This window comes from Atta cephalotes (genome assembly GCF_000143395.1).
Source record: "Atta cephalotes unplaced genomic scaffold scaffold00021, whole genome shotgun sequence".
Classification (NCBI taxonomy): Eukaryota; Metazoa; Arthropoda; class Insecta; order Hymenoptera; family Formicidae; genus Atta; species Atta cephalotes.
Genome location: NW_012130085.1, coordinates 1801748 through 1816708, shown reverse-complemented (window position 1 = coordinate 1816708; position 14961 = coordinate 1801748). Strand labels below are relative to the sequence as shown.

General features: G+C 32.6%; 3 protein-coding genes across 3 annotated transcripts; 1 reads left to right on the top strand and 2 right to left on the bottom strand.

Annotated features, from left to right (window-relative positions):
• Nucleotides 1–3555: 3555 nt before the first annotated feature.
• On the bottom strand, nucleotides 3556–5178 carry LOC105619446 (ubiquitin-conjugating enzyme E2 W). Its single transcript, XM_012200964.1, has 4 exons — nucleotides 5134–5178; nucleotides 3895–4245; nucleotides 3739–3814; nucleotides 3556–3569 (listed from the first exon to the last, which is right to left on the bottom strand). The coding sequence occupies exons 1-4, from the start codon at nucleotides 5176–5178 to the stop codon at nucleotides 3556–3558; spliced, it is 486 nt and encodes a 161-aa protein (XP_012056354.1).
• A 2460-nt stretch (nucleotides 5179–7638) lies between these two features.
• Nucleotides 7639–8632, bottom strand: LOC105619352. The gene is made up of 4 exons (XM_012200871.1): nucleotides 8586–8632; nucleotides 8346–8482; nucleotides 7933–8265; nucleotides 7639–7706 (listed from the first exon to the last, which is right to left on the bottom strand). Exons 1-4 carry the CDS (start codon nucleotides 8630–8632, stop codon nucleotides 7639–7641), a joined length of 585 nt encoding a protein of 194 aa, XP_012056261.1.
• Nucleotides 8633–10780: 2148 nt separating this feature from the next.
• Nucleotides 10781–12832, top strand: LOC105619350 (ataxin-3-like). The gene is made up of 5 exons (XM_012200870.1): nucleotides 10781–10804; nucleotides 10893–11057; nucleotides 11262–11398; nucleotides 11710–11864; nucleotides 11937–12832. Exons 1-5 carry the CDS (start codon nucleotides 10781–10783, stop codon nucleotides 12563–12565), a joined length of 1110 nt encoding a protein of 369 aa, XP_012056260.1. The 3' UTR covers nucleotides 12566–12832.
• Nucleotides 12833–14961: the final 2129 nt, after the last annotated feature.

The window sequence follows — 14961 nt, the reverse complement described above, 5'->3', positions numbered from 1 at the left end:
CCGACTGAAACAATCACAGGCGATCGGTATCGAATTGATGCGTTTGAGCCGAGCATTGAAAGACAAACGGCCGCAATACAACGAGAGACACGATAAAGTGATTTTGCAGCATGACAATGCTCGATCCCATGTTGCGAAAGTGGTCAAGACATACTTGGAAACGTTGAAATGGGAAGTTCTACCCCACCCGACGTATTCTCTAGACGTTGCTCCCTCTGACTATCACTTGTTTCGATCAATGGTACACGGCCTGGCTGACCAGCACTTCCAGTCTTATGAAGAAGTAAAAAATTGGATCGATTCGTAGATAGCCTCAAAAGATGACCAGTTTTTTTCGACGCGGGATTCGTACGCTACCCGAAAGATGAGAGAAAGTAGTGGCCAGCGATGGACAATACTTTGAATCATAAATGTATAAGCAGTTTTTTACAATAAAGCCTCGAATTTCGGAAAAAAAACGGCGGAAGCAAAGTTGTACACCAATATATATATTATATTGAATAATAGAAAATATTAATCCTACACAAATATTCGATATAAATTACAGCGAACTGATAATAAATGAAAACATGTGATTAAAATATGTTGACAATTAATGGTTCCGCAACATCAATAAAAATATATGTATATATGTATATGATATATGTATATGATAAACGCGTATGAATATATAAGATGATAATTCTTCAATCAGAATATCTTCCTTCTTGCTGTTATACTTGTTAATAAGATAAAAACATATCATAATTGATGATATTAACATCGAGTTAAACACGTTTAATTCGTTAATTATTATAATTTAATTAATATATAAAAAGATGACTAAAATTATAATATAACAGAAAATAAATCAAAAACGTAGATTAAATTATTTCGGAAAAATCGGTTTTAGAAACTAAAATACTTTTTTAAATATTTTAAAAAGACAGATATATAATATAACCGTATTATTTACTTATAAAATAGTTAATTATATAAGAAATGCAAAATTTATGGTATTTATTAGTTTTCAGTCTAAATGGCTGTTGAGCTGCAATTAAAATTTATCTTAATATGTATATGTATAATTATATATATGGCTAAAGAAATTTTTATTCTGATAAAAATTGTATTTTATTAAAGATTTACATATGTAAATGTTATGTACTACACAAAATAAATACAATAAAGATTCACTTCTCGCAGCAGCTTCTGAAAATATATTTGATCGCGAAAATAATTGTGGAGCACAAATAAAATCGTTTCTTGGAATTATAGATTTCGAAAATAGTGTATTGATTTTAGCATTTACTGAAGATTCGATAAAGATGAAACTAAGAATAAATTAACAACAGTTAACAATTATAGAAAAGGAGGATTAAAAAAGTAGAAATAACACATAAATCTTATCATTAAATAAAATATTACCATCAATTTACCCAGTAAATTCGAATAATAAAGATAACAATGTCAATTTTTCTTGTCATATATTATATTATAATGTAGATCAGTTATTTGATATTAATATCAAAATTAATTTTATAATTATACGATTAATAAAAGTATTCTATGCTCTTAAGATAAAAGCAGAATTTTTCTTTTCAAACGTAAAATAAACTTTTATCTTTATTATCAACTACATCCTCTTGTATTGTATTTATTGTTAAGGAATATTATTTATATTGAAGATAAAAATAATTTATTATAGAAAGAGATTATGCATTAAAAGATCGTAAGTGTACAAAATATGTTTTTCAGAAACATTAACTATTTTTGATTGACTAATAATTTTGAAAAGATAAATATTCGGCAGTGTTCTAATAGAGCAAAAAGAATGAAATATCGCTACTGCAAGCGATAAGATATGAAGTAATAATCGTATAAAACATTTTTCTAAAATTAAATTATTTTATTATAGTTACGTTATGTACGCTCCAATTTGATATATATCAGTTATCTTTCTTAAAATTTATTTTCTCTCTGTGAAAGTTGTGCTTCACATATACATTATGTAGCCAAATTACATATATATAATACACATCACACACACACGCGCGCGCGCATGTAAGGCGCGATGAATCAATGATTGAAGAAAGACACTAAATGTTATTAAGAAATTTAATATCACGTCACTTAACATTTTTAATAAATGTACAAAATGTTTTACTAGCTAATACATGTAATGATGTAATTATAAAATTACATGACAAAAATTTTAAAACAGACTATATATCAATTGTTGATATTTGTAGTGTCATTAATTAATCTCACATTATATATTATCATCAATGCCATCTTATTTTATATAAAATAGCACATCTAATAAATTATTACTATATATATGTAAATTAAACTTTTACAACTTTTAAAATTTATTTAAAAGAACATAGCATGATATATATGACAATATCTTATATATGTTAAATATATTATATATATTTAAATAAAATCACAATTAGGTTTTAAAAGTGCTAATATTAAAAAATGTAATATACGAGTTATTATATATCAACTCTCACTGTATTGTTTAAATACGATATTTACTTAATTAAATACATAATATTTATTAACAGGCCTATTCTTTGTATCTGAACTAATATATAGTATTATACTTAAAAAAATAGATATATATTTAAATTTTGATGAAAACGAGATGAAAGTTTTAGTAGCATTGTGTGAGATTTATTTAACATATTTGGATGGTACCATGATCTTTTTAATGGAATTTAGTTAAGAAAAAGAAAGTTTTAATGCAGCGACAAAGAACAGACCCGCTAGATCTAAGTAGTAGTCTCAAAAAATTTAGAAGAAACAAATTAATGCAACAGAGAGGAATGTATTTCCTTCAAAATTGACACGAACTTTTCGGACGACCCAATATTAAAAAATATAGTTTGCATATTTAAAAAGATAAAAAATTTAAGTTACTTATTTAAAAAAAGTATATATTGCGCTTAATCATATTTTGTTATTGTAAATAGAAATCAATGTATAAGAGTAGCATTTATCTGAACTAAATTTTAAGCAAAATATGCTTTCCCAAATGTATAAAATAGATCATTCAATATTTATGTTTTATTAAAAGTAACAGAAAGTATTGTAATATAGTATGCATATATATTTATCATATTTTTCATAATTTCTAAATTTATTAAATGATTTTAATGTACATCAGGAATCTCCATAAATTCGGAGTAACAAGAGAGAAAACTTTATATATTAATATCTTATTTAATAATAAATAATACCTTCTTATTTATCTGTCTTTTAGCATTAATTTACTGATCCTGATAATAATTCTATAACTAAAATATGCTTCGCTATTAGCAACATTGCAATAATTTATGAAACAATTCACGCAGTTTGCATTAATTCTATAATTATAATAATAAGTAAGTTGTAGCCTTGTCTTTCCTTAAAAGTACTAATTTCTTGTTATATTGACTTTACTATATAATATAATATTATATGCAAAAATTCTATTGATTTAATGCATCAAGTTCCATATTTGGATGTTATTCCACTTGGTCCAACAAATGTTGACAAGTTGACAAAATCTTTATATGATCTTCAATGTTAGACACTGTCATCTAAAAAAAAATATTAATTTTATTTATTTTACAAAGTTGTACTTTTACATATATGAAACTATAATTAGTTAGAATACAACTAATTGCACATGTTATACAGGACAAGGATTTAACAATTTGATAAAAATACTAGACTTTGAAATGTGTAATATAAAGCAATTTTTCTTACCATGATACCACCATTTTGTCTTTTTTGGATTCTTGTTGCAAGTTTTCACATAAAAGGTATTGTCAGGTGGTCTCTTCTACATGGAAAGTACATATGTACGTTATGTATCGAATTACAATTAAAGCTCATATATATTTTAACAATTAAATCTCACACCTTTTCTTTACAGCTGCTTAGCATAGAAATGATACTCAGACAGATACTTTGCACACTGAGAGCAGGAGACCAATCTTCGGTTAATATGGATAAACAAATATGACCATTACTATAAACATGTGGATGTACAGGGATATTTCCACCAATAAAAGTCACTTCTGGCGAATCAAACGGGTATTTTGAACTAAATTTAAATTGAAGCTGAAATTGTTCCCCCTCGTACAGCGTGCCCTTAGCACCTTCCATGTGGACGATCCATTGCGTCAAATTTTGTCCAGCCAACTCTGCATCAACATGTACACCTGGTGGAGGCTCACGTATTAAAGACATCAACTCTTTCTGCAGTCTCCTCTAGGATATTAAACAAATTCATTGAATGTAATATTTCTTTATATTAAACAATCTTATAGAAGAAACTTTAATTAAAGATGTATAATATAAATGTTCTTTTTAGAGATAAGAGATACATATTAATGTCTATATAAATAAATAATTTTACATAAAGATCTCTATTCAGCATATAAATAATATAAACTAAATAATATAAACACAGAAGCTATTATAAAAAACAACATATCAAACAATCTTATGGAAGAAACTATAATACTTTGTTCAAAAAAGTATAATGTAAATATATTTTTCTTACAGATATGTATATCAATATCTATGTCGACAATTTTATTTTTAAAGGTTTCTATTTAGCATATGTTAAGTAATAATAAATTATTAGCATATGTTAAACAATATATGTTAATATAAACAACAGAGAGTGTTGTAAAGTTATTGTACAAAAAATAAAACTGCATTATTTGAGCCATTTATGGTAAATAGCAAAAAATTAAAAATTATTAATTAATGTGTGTTTAAAGATGAATACAATTGCACTATGACAATAAAAATCTTTGTTCATAAAACTCTTCGTCCAAAGTACATTCATTCAATTCCTAAATTAAGAATGACTGCATCAATAACGAGCGATTGACAATTCATATTATTCAGTGATAACGATCTGATAAGCAATAGCGAACAGGTTCTCGCCGAGTCCGTACGTTTTCCATTTTGTCTCGCAATGTCCGTCAGAATTATGCTCGATTGTTCGGTTCTCTCGTGAGTCGCAAATAAAGTAGATGCTCTATCTAATCTTTCTTTCAATTTTTCGATTGTTTCCCGATTACACAGCTGGCGTCCCTGGGATTACACGGGTGGAAAATTACAGGGGATGGAAAATCTTCAACGTACCTTCGACGGGGACGTTGCTGCCATTGTCGCTAAAGTACTCTCCATCGAAAAACATAACCGCGGCCTGTTCGCGGAGCAGGCACACGTCTCTCTGCCGCTGTACCTTCGGGAGGAGACTCGTGTCCTACGTTCGTCCGCGGTCTCGCATTCTCGCGCAGAAGGGTGGCAGAGGTGAAACAAGAACCGGATCGTAGGGAGAAACAGAATAAACGGACCGGACGCTGACAGTTCTGCTAGAACCTCCGAAGCGTCGGCAGCTGTATTCGGCGATATAGCCGAATGAGCCGAGCTGTCGCGAGGCGCACAGCGCACGATCGTAGTTGCACTACTCACACACATACACAGTGTGAAACTCGCGTGTATAGCCGTATATATGTATGACGCGTAACGGTACTTTTTACAATACAAGGATGCGGATAGAAGCGAATAGCACCGCGATCGGTCATACGTGGTCGTCTGATTCCGATAAAAAGGAATCTGTCAGGTGACGGAACGTCCGTGAGAAAATAAAAGACGGTGAAGATGGAAAATGCGTGACGCGCGGAATTAATAGAGTTTTAATTCTCTCCCTCAAATGTCAATAGAACATAGCGCGCGATATTGACACACTGTAGAGACTCTTTCAATAATTTATAATAGCTCGCCGCGAGTCCGAGGTGAGGACGGTGAGAAATCGATGACTTACAGACATCAAAATACGAAATGTACGATTCGGTCTTCAAAAATGTGCGCGCGTTCTATCCGGAAACGGCTGACCGGATGTTGACAGATCACGTGATAAAAATAAACGAATATCAAACGTCAATTTCAATCACGTGATTGAGCATCAACATGGGTCTGTTCTTTTTAAAAGTTAAAAGGCCTATTCGTTCTTTTTGACTGAATCACCGACGAGGTATTAAAGACCGACATCCTTACGAGAGTTCTTGTAAATATTGAAATACTGATTAACGTCCGTTACCAATGTAGATTAACTTTAATCTCGGTTCAACTTACTCTTCGTCTTTTTCTAAATCTAGGGAGCTTTTCAACAAAGACATAAATCGACTCAAGCGTCATTCTGTCTTTGTTTCTTAATTATTGAACAAGGACAGGATGACTTGGTCAATTGTGTTTGGAATCTCTTCATTCATATTAGTAGATTATTTCGAAAGATAATGGCATGCTTCTATCCTGTAGTCACATAATTCTCAAACTGAAAATGGATGTAGCGATAGTGTATTTCGGGTATTTCGGGGAGCGGTTTAATTGCGCACTGTAGCAATTGCTCATTACCAATCACAGCGACTTCTGCGTAAGGAATTTTGAACTTTTTTTTTAGCGCTGTGATTGGCTTGTGCGCAATTGCCACTCGATATTTCGACGGTAATAGGAAAAAGACCTGGCCCCTTTCAGGTTTCTCTCTGCCATAGGTTTTCCAAAACCGTGATTCGAGTCCATTCTCAGACTTTGAGTTTGATCTCCTTCTTATTAAGTATTCCGTGTGAATATTCCATAGACGGAAAGAGCAGAGATTTAGAAAGAGATACACTGACCTAATTTCTACTGAAGGATCAGAATGTAAGAATCAACCAACTATAGGCGAGCATTCCCCTGTCGTTCGACTGTAACAAGGGAATGCTCGACTGTTGATTGGTTTTTTACCCCGATGGAAACTAAGGCATTGTCCAATTGCACACACCGTGGCTTTACAACAAGAAACGTGCTTTCCATTTGATGGCACAAGTCAACATAAATGTCGTTCTATCTTTGTCACTCTCTGAATGTCAAGATAGAACGGCGCTTGTGTTGACTAGTCATTAAATGGAAAACACCCATAGATGACACGATGTGGTACGATGAATGGTTGTATCCTTGTTGTTCGTCAATGTTAAACAAAGATGGGATAATCATCATATCGGTTGTACAGTATCGCTTGTTGGAAAGCTTCTCATGTTATCCCTTCCATGATAGTATCTTAAAAAAATTATTTAACAAACTTGATTGATGATGCTACATCATTTGTTACTAAATAAAAATAATTGTGAAATTTTATACATGGAATAGAATAAAAATCTAAGATCTTTTTCTTTTATTTCATAGAAAACTTTGACCACTATTCTACAAAAATATAAAATAGATTTTATTCAATGAATTTAATTGTTTCATAAATTTCAACAGCACATAGTACATTTTATGTAACAATTGTACAAAAAAGCTTCCAATTCATTCAATTTTCGTATTTTTGCAATTCTATTTCTTCAAACAACAATTCCAACATGTCTCTATCTATCCACTGTCATCGCATGCTAATGAAAGTGAAGCATTTTTTAGCATCAATACTTGTAAATTGCATAGTGCTTCTTCCAATCTGAAAAATACAAATGAATAAATAATATATAATCATAAGTGTTAATATATATTAATTCAAAATAAATTAATTAAAAAAGAAAAATATTTGCAACATACTTTTTTTGAAGATTTTTTATTTCGTCACATGTTTCAATAAAATTCTTCAATCCAGCATTAACAGCACAATACATTTCGCCTTTCGATCCTATTAGATTTGCAGTGTTTCTTAAAACATTTGAACATTTATTTAATATTTCTTGAGTCTCTTTCCATTCAGTTTGTGTTTCAGGAAGTATTATGCCATTACATCGCAATACATCCAGAGGTTCCAAGAGAAAATACAACTTGGATAACATATTTTTTACAATCTTAAATGTTTCATCTTCTATAAAAAAATGTAAATATAAAGAACAAATAGTTTAATTTAATTTATATATATATATATATATATATATATATAAATCTTACCAGTATATTTTGTCATTGCAATCAGTTGAACATCTGCTTCTTTTTGTGCTAAACTTAAATTTATTATATCACGTTCCCTTGTTTTAATTTTAATCAATTTTTGTGTATCTTGATCAATCTCTTGTGCAATGGTAGCCATTTGCATAATCATTATACGCTTTTTTTCTAGAATTTTCTTCTTCATTATGAGATCCATCATCATAGTTTGTAAATATTCATCATAAAGAAGTCCAAGTTCTAATTCTTCACTGTCCATTTTCTTTTGTGCATCCAATATTATCTGTGACGGCATGATTGGCTGCTTGTCTGCAACAATCTTCTTTCTTGGCACTTCTATGTAACACAATATTAAAATGTAATAATAAAGCAATATCAAAAAAATTCAAAAAAAAAGTTGTCGATAAAGCTCTCACTCTGTAACTGTGCAATGTCACTTGGCATCAAAGTTACTCTACTACGAGAAGTGACTCTAGAAATATTATGTAAAGCAGATAAGGTAGTATCTGACAGATTTCTTGCAACATCTGGTGTACTTGCAGCATTGCGAATTCTACAAAAACATGCATTGTATTAATTTGTATGTATGTATTTATTGAAATTGATAAAATTTTTCATCTAATTTAAATATATTTGCAACAAAACAATAATTTTACTTTCGAATAGTTCCTAATTTTGGAGTATTTTTTTGCTCTTCCTGCATTGTTTGTTGTCATAGACACTTGATTTGAATATTTTTATTATTGCAAAAACTTTTCTTCTCGTTTAGTTTTCTGTTATTTTATCTGTTGTGTATTTCCTGTTTATTTTATCTTTTCTCTTTAACTCTGTCACCTCTATACGCGTACGTCAAAGTGATGAGGTGTATGTACGTTGAAGCATAAATTCTTCTTTGTTTAACAAAATCTGATTCCTTGGAACTTTAGCGTTTTTCACTGGCAGAACTAGTGCACACTCAATGACATTAAAGCTTGTATAATAATTTAGACCCCATCTCACCAACTCCGATTAAGCTAATCAGTTGATTAAATATCAACTATGATTGGTCAATTCTGCTGAACAGCAAATGCGATTGATAAGTTCCAATGCATCGATCGATCGATTAGGTTAATCGAAGTTTATGAGACCGATTCTTAATCTAAATATAAAAGTGAGATATCTTAATTAATAAAATATCCAATGTATATTTTATCAAATACCATAATAAAAATGTCTTTGCGGAGGATTTCGCGATTTAATTCGTTTCTATATTTTTATTAAACACGTCTTTACGTTGATTTGTGTACAATGTCTTTAAAGTGCATTGAGTGCGCACCAGCTCTACCAGTGAAAAACGCTATTAAAACAAGGTTCCTCAGATCCCATTTTTAAAAGAAATGATAAGTGAAAAACTATAGGAAAATATTATAGTGTGTGTAAACGTATACTATAAAGTCCTGTGCACAATAAAAGAAAAAATTAGGAATAAAGAATAAACGATTTCAAACTGTATATTCCGATGTATACGATTTCTGATAGGTTAAAGTCGTTTATTCCTAATTTTCTTTATTCCTAATTCCTTATTCCTTTTATTGTGTGTCGCAGGGCCTAAAACCTGCGGCACACAATGTTTGTTTTCCTGCTGGATTGCTAGTTGGATTAGAATTTTGCCACCGCACTGGCTGTGATGCTGTCAGTGTAAGCAATACGGTGGCAAGATTCTAATCCAGCTACAGACATACATGAAGCATGTACTATCTTTCGAAAATGCTTCTATCTTGTAGTCACATAGGCCTGGTTTCTACCAAGGGTTTAAACCGGATCAGAATGTAAGAACCAACCAATTACAAGCATTCCCCTGTCGTTTGACTGTAACAGGAGAATACTCGACTGTAATTGGTTCTTCATTCTGATCCGATTTAAACCCTCGATAGAAACTAGATCATAGGCTGCGTTCAGCGAACTTAACAGTTGAGTGAGCGCTTACTGTTATTTCTTTTAGATCATCCAATCAACATGTTAGATCTGAAAGAATATATCAATTGCAGCGAGCGCTCACTCAACTGTTAAATTGAGTCCGCAGTTCCAAAACTGAAAATGAATGGACTGAAATGGATTCTCTATTCCCTGTTTCCTATCATTGTGCGCAGCTCTTTAATGGCTGAAATTTTTTTCAAAAAAAAAGATTTTGACGGTAAAAGGCCAGGAAAAAAGCCATAGAACTTGTAGTATTGGAACCGGAATAACTTATCCAAGTAGTAGTGGAAGGTGGTAAGCAAGATTTGGATATCAATCATGTATCTTTAACTCTAGGATGGAAAGTGAAAAGTGAAAATTTTAACCATTAAAAATTTTTCACTTTTCGCTTTTCATTCTAAGAAAGTTTCATGATTGATATCACTCACTGCTTAGATAAGTTATTTCGGTTTCATTATTATAAGTTTTATGGCCTTTTTTCTACCGTCAAAATCACTCATATAAGTTTTATGTAAAAGATCGGTATAGTCCTTCTCAGGTTTCTCTAAAAATTTAGTACAGACATGAACCATATCTACTTTCGACGATACGATTTTATCGATTTGTCAGAAAATGTAGGCACGTAGTTCCCAAATTAAAAATGGATGTTTGGCGATAGTGTACGGGCAATTTTGATGGTAACAGGAAAAAAAGCCGGCATAGTCTTTCTCAGGTTTCTCTTTGGCGACACAATGGTCATCTGTTGTTCATGACTATAGGCTGAAAATATTTTTGTGGATGACGTTCTCATCTGCGGCCGAGATCGGCGGAGGGACATTATATTTACAATTATTATTACGCGTCTGACGGGCGCGGGGTTCTGCGTTATTCGCCGTATCGCCGGGCAAACTGTGCAATGGAGAGTATATTTCACGAGAAGGTAAAAGACATCGCCGTAACGGCGATCAATTCTATCGCGAGCGACGGAGCTCGTGTTCATGTTCTTCAGTGATGTTTTTTCCTCGCAGCAAGAGGGATATCTGTGCGCCCAGCACTGCCTGAACGCACTCCTGCAAGGCCCGTACTTCAACGCCGTCGACCTAGCGAATTTCGGTCATCAAATGGACGAGGAGGAAAGAATCCGAATGGCCGAGTCGGGCGTCGACAGTGAGGACTACAAGCTGTTTCTCGAGGTAAACACGACGTTGCTTGTCAAAGCTTCTTGGCATACAATTACTGAATACTTGACGACAGCGTCATATGAAAATTGATATTACAGAAAAGATGCATTCTTTGAAAATTTCCTTTTTGATAGACATAAACGCTTAACCTTGCTATTATTTCCTACCAAGAACAAATATTCTCTGTAATAACAGTGAATTACTTCTTATGTTTAGCAACCATCAGGAAATATGGATGACAGTGGATACTTTTCAGTTCAAGTTATTAGCAGTGCTTTGAAAGTTTGGGGTTTAGAACTGATTCCATATAACAGCACGGAACCAACAGCTTTATTGGCACAGGATGATCCTTCGTAGGTTATTGATAATTTATTTTGAGCTTTAATTATAAGTACTTACATAGTCAAAGGTTTTGAGTCTAGTTTGTGTTATGTCCTGATATGTTCTATTGTACTCGTAGAAAAGCATATTTTCTAAAGAAATTTTATTCTTATAACAATTACAATAATAGATACAAATTAACTTGTTTTTTTTTTATATTATATATTTATTTATATCATATCATTTATATCAGGCGTTCACTTTTCAATGATAAATAATTTTATTAAAATAAATAATTTTATTTATAATAATTGTAAGATAAAATGTGTAATGTAATTTTCAGGCGGATGAGAGCATATATTTGTAATTATAAAGGGCATTGGTTTACGATAAGAAAACTTGCAAGTCAGTGGTTTAACTTAAATTCAATGCTCAGTGGACCCCAGCTTATATCAGACACTTATCTCACAATGTATCTAGCTCAATTGTTACAAGAAGGTAAGCGCAAAGTGAGACACTAACGAAAAGTGTGTCAATCAAAGGTATATCAATCAACCGCTAATCTTACAGGTTATTCTATTTTTATCGTTATTGGTACCCTTCCACAATGTCCCGCTGAAGATGTCCTTCTGAAAAATCCTATAGTCGCAACTAAAAGCAATCCAAACTTGGAATCGAAAATCACATCCAAAGGCAATCGCTTAGGCACCAAGCTGGAGGACGAAATTTTGAAAACTGCTCTTGCGATGGGAGAAGTGAAGGTCCCACAATCTTCGAGTGCAAGCAGAAATGTGTCCTCGCTTTTGCATAAACCTGGACTATCCACAGACGAACCTCGTGAAAGGATAATTCCCATAAGAGTCGAGAGCAGAGAAGAGAAGAGTGACGAGGAAGAGGACGAAAATATGCAATTAGCTAAAGCCTTGCAGATGAGTCTGCAAAATGACGAGGATGACGTAGACAAGACGTTAAAATTGAGATTGGATCTTCATACTGATGATAAAACAACGCATTTAACAGACTTGGTAAATGATACAGATGAAGATGATGAGTTGAGACGAGCTTTGCAGCTGAGTCTCGAATGTGTTACTGCCCCACCAACACCCGATCCCGAAGATCTACGTTGGCGTCGGTTGAATCACTTTGGCATCTATGCAAGGACGTCCAACAATGAAGCTCCGACGAAGCTGAATACTTAACAATAAGCGCAAACTTTGCACAAATCATCTATTACTAAACTGACCGTCGTACTGTAAATTATATGATCGAATAGTTGAGCTCGAGAAGGTATGTCACTTTGTATACTAATGATGAGAGAACCACAATAATAAGAGTCACAATATATGTCAAATGAAATTGAGGTACATTTTTGGTTCCTCGAAATTGATTGGTGCTCTCGTTGATGTTTCGTTCTCCCTCTCAACTTTGTTATACTAATCGTTCTCGGAATAAAAACGTTTGAGCAACAAATCTGCCGTTACTAATCAATTCTGAATATGTATATATTTGTGTATGTGTGTTTATATATACATATATATTTAAAATATAAAATATATTTGAGAAAAATGATTGATTTAATGTAAAAGTTTAGTATTAAGGATTAGAGAAAGATAAGAGTAAATTAAATCAAAATTAAAGTTAATCTGCGTTGGTAGAAATACTTGTAATAAGTGATTTCGAGTAACTTAATCAGCAGTTAACTTAATCGATAGATCACTCAAGACAAAATCTTTAATGTACAAATTATTGTTTTAATCTTTTTTATCGACACATAATTAAATATAATTTGGTTAATTTAAGCTTTATTTGTCACTTAATAAAATAGTACTGATTAAGTTAATTTAATTAAGATAATGATTTGATCTCGAAATTATTCTAATTAGAATGACGTCTTCCAAACTCCAATTAACTTACATTATTTTTCAATATAGATAAATTATTAATTTTTTTATTAATATAAAGCAAATAGGGACACAGTAAATTGTATAATTGGCAAATTTGTTTTAAGCAATTGTAGCCTGTTTCTATCACATAGAGATTAACTTTAATCTCGCCTATAAAAGAAATAAAAGTTAATTTGCTTCTTTTTTTTTTAATATTTAGAATTAGAAAAAAATAAACCGACATTAAAGTTAATCTTTTATTGGTGAAAGCATTAATCGCTGATTAAATTAATCGCACAGTTTAGTTCAAAACATTCTTCAGGAAACATTCGATAATAGCTGCGTTCGGCAGAAAAAGCAGCTTTGTATTTGTTGCAAAATTCTTTAATATAATTGTTCTTTCCCTTAATTCCTCATTAAAAACAGACAGTCTAGAAGCACGCGGTATCGATTTAAGAAAAATCAAGAGAACTACAAAATCTTCAACTGATTTTTCATGCGCAGCACGCTGCGGTAATACACTGCTATTATTGGTTAAAAATTTTTCTTGAGATGACTCACTTCCAATCGCGAAAATTTGAATCACATTTTGCTGTCACAGCATGCTGCATATGAAAAATCGCAGTTTATATACAGGCGCTTTTAAGCTACCTTCACATGGGAACGTTGAGCATTAGAGCATGCGCAGTGATATGTTAAATAATTTTTTTTATTGAAATGCATTAGATCTAATTGCATTGCTGATAGAGGAATCTTGTAGTTTACATTATATAATGTAAACAAATATAAATTTTCAGTATTAGTTAGAATAGTACATATCAAAATGTAACCTCTTTTAATTTACTATTTTGCATTACAAAATTGAAATCGGAAGCAAAACAAAATAAATTCAGAAACGATTAATAACGTGCAAATTAAGATATAATTAATTATTATTTAATACATTAGACATATACCAAAAAAAATTCTATATAACTGATTAGGAGATTCAGAATCGTGCGCAATAAATTTCTGCGCAGATGCTTATTGATGCTCCCATATAGGCTGTGTTCGTTTTAATGTTCACACTTTAAGCGTCGTTTCTTTGTTATTCAGTAAATATTAAACAAGGACAATTGATACTCACAAGCGTTGTGAGCGGCAAAGCGAACGTAACCATAATTAGTAATGACACTTTAAGCCCGCTTCCATCGCGACGTTGCGGTCAATCTGGTCTGGGTCCCAGCTCTCAGCTGCGCGCGTGCGCGCGCGCGCACAGGAAACTCGTGGTTGCTCCCGTTGGATGTATGCGAATGCCGAATGTTGACATTCAACATGGCGGCATGTCGTCAGTGCTGTGCTGTGTCGTGGTGAGTTTCGTAAATCCTCTCAACGCCTTACAATTGCGAGCTTTGTGCGGGAACGCGTACCATCCGGATCGGCGTGATCCTCGCTAACGTTCGCCGATCGAATTGGCATCCGGCACAAGCCGATTGGAGCATGCTGCGGTTTCGCGATGACCACCGCGGCGAGATAAGGCGCTCCGCGACCTCATAAAAAAATCAACCTCTTAAAACTACGGAGAGTATATATGATAATGTCTTGATCACCGGTCGCTTTGGCACACAGAAGAAGCCGCGAAATGGATCGCGAGCATGGCTCGCGAGATCGACATGTCCGTGATTCACGAGAGACACCGTTTGTCATCGCGATCCGCCACTCTCTTCGAATTT

Excerpts from the sequence above, each read along its gene's own strand:
- LOC105619352 (XM_012200871.1), bottom strand. The coding sequence starts at position 8,632 with ATGCAGGAAGAGCAAAAAAATACTCCAAAATTAGGAACTATTCGAAA. Across the intron at positions 8,483-8,585 it reads AAATTAGGAACTATTCGAAA|AATTCGCAATGCTGCAAGTA; the intron begins GTAAAATTATTG and ends ATGTTTTTGTAG. Across the intron at positions 7,707-7,932 it reads TGCAATGACAAAATATACTG|TGTTCAAATGTTTTAAGAAA; the intron begins GTAAGATTTATA and ends ATATTAAATAAA.
- LOC105619350 (XM_012200870.1), top strand. The coding sequence starts at position 10,781 with ATGGAGAGTATATTTCACGAGAAG. Across the intron at positions 10,805-10,892 it reads AGAGTATATTTCACGAGAAG|CAAGAGGGATATCTGTGCGC; the intron begins GTAAAAGACATC and ends TTTTCCTCGCAG. Across the intron at positions 11,399-11,709 it reads TTGGCACAGGATGATCCTTC|GCGGATGAGAGCATATATTT; the intron begins GTAGGTTATTGA and ends TGTAATTTTCAG.
- LOC105619446 (XM_012200964.1), bottom strand. The coding sequence starts at position 5,178 with ATGGAGAGTACTTTAGCGACAATGGCAGCAACGTCCCCGTCGAAG. Across the intron at positions 4,246-5,133 it reads CAGCAACGTCCCCGTCGAAG|AGGAGACTGCAGAAAGAGTT; the intron begins GTACGTTGAAGA and ends TTAATATCCTAG. Across the intron at positions 3,815-3,894 it reads TAAGCAGCTGTAAAGAAAAG|AAGAGACCACCTGACAATAC; the intron begins GTGTGAGATTTA and ends CTTTCCATGTAG.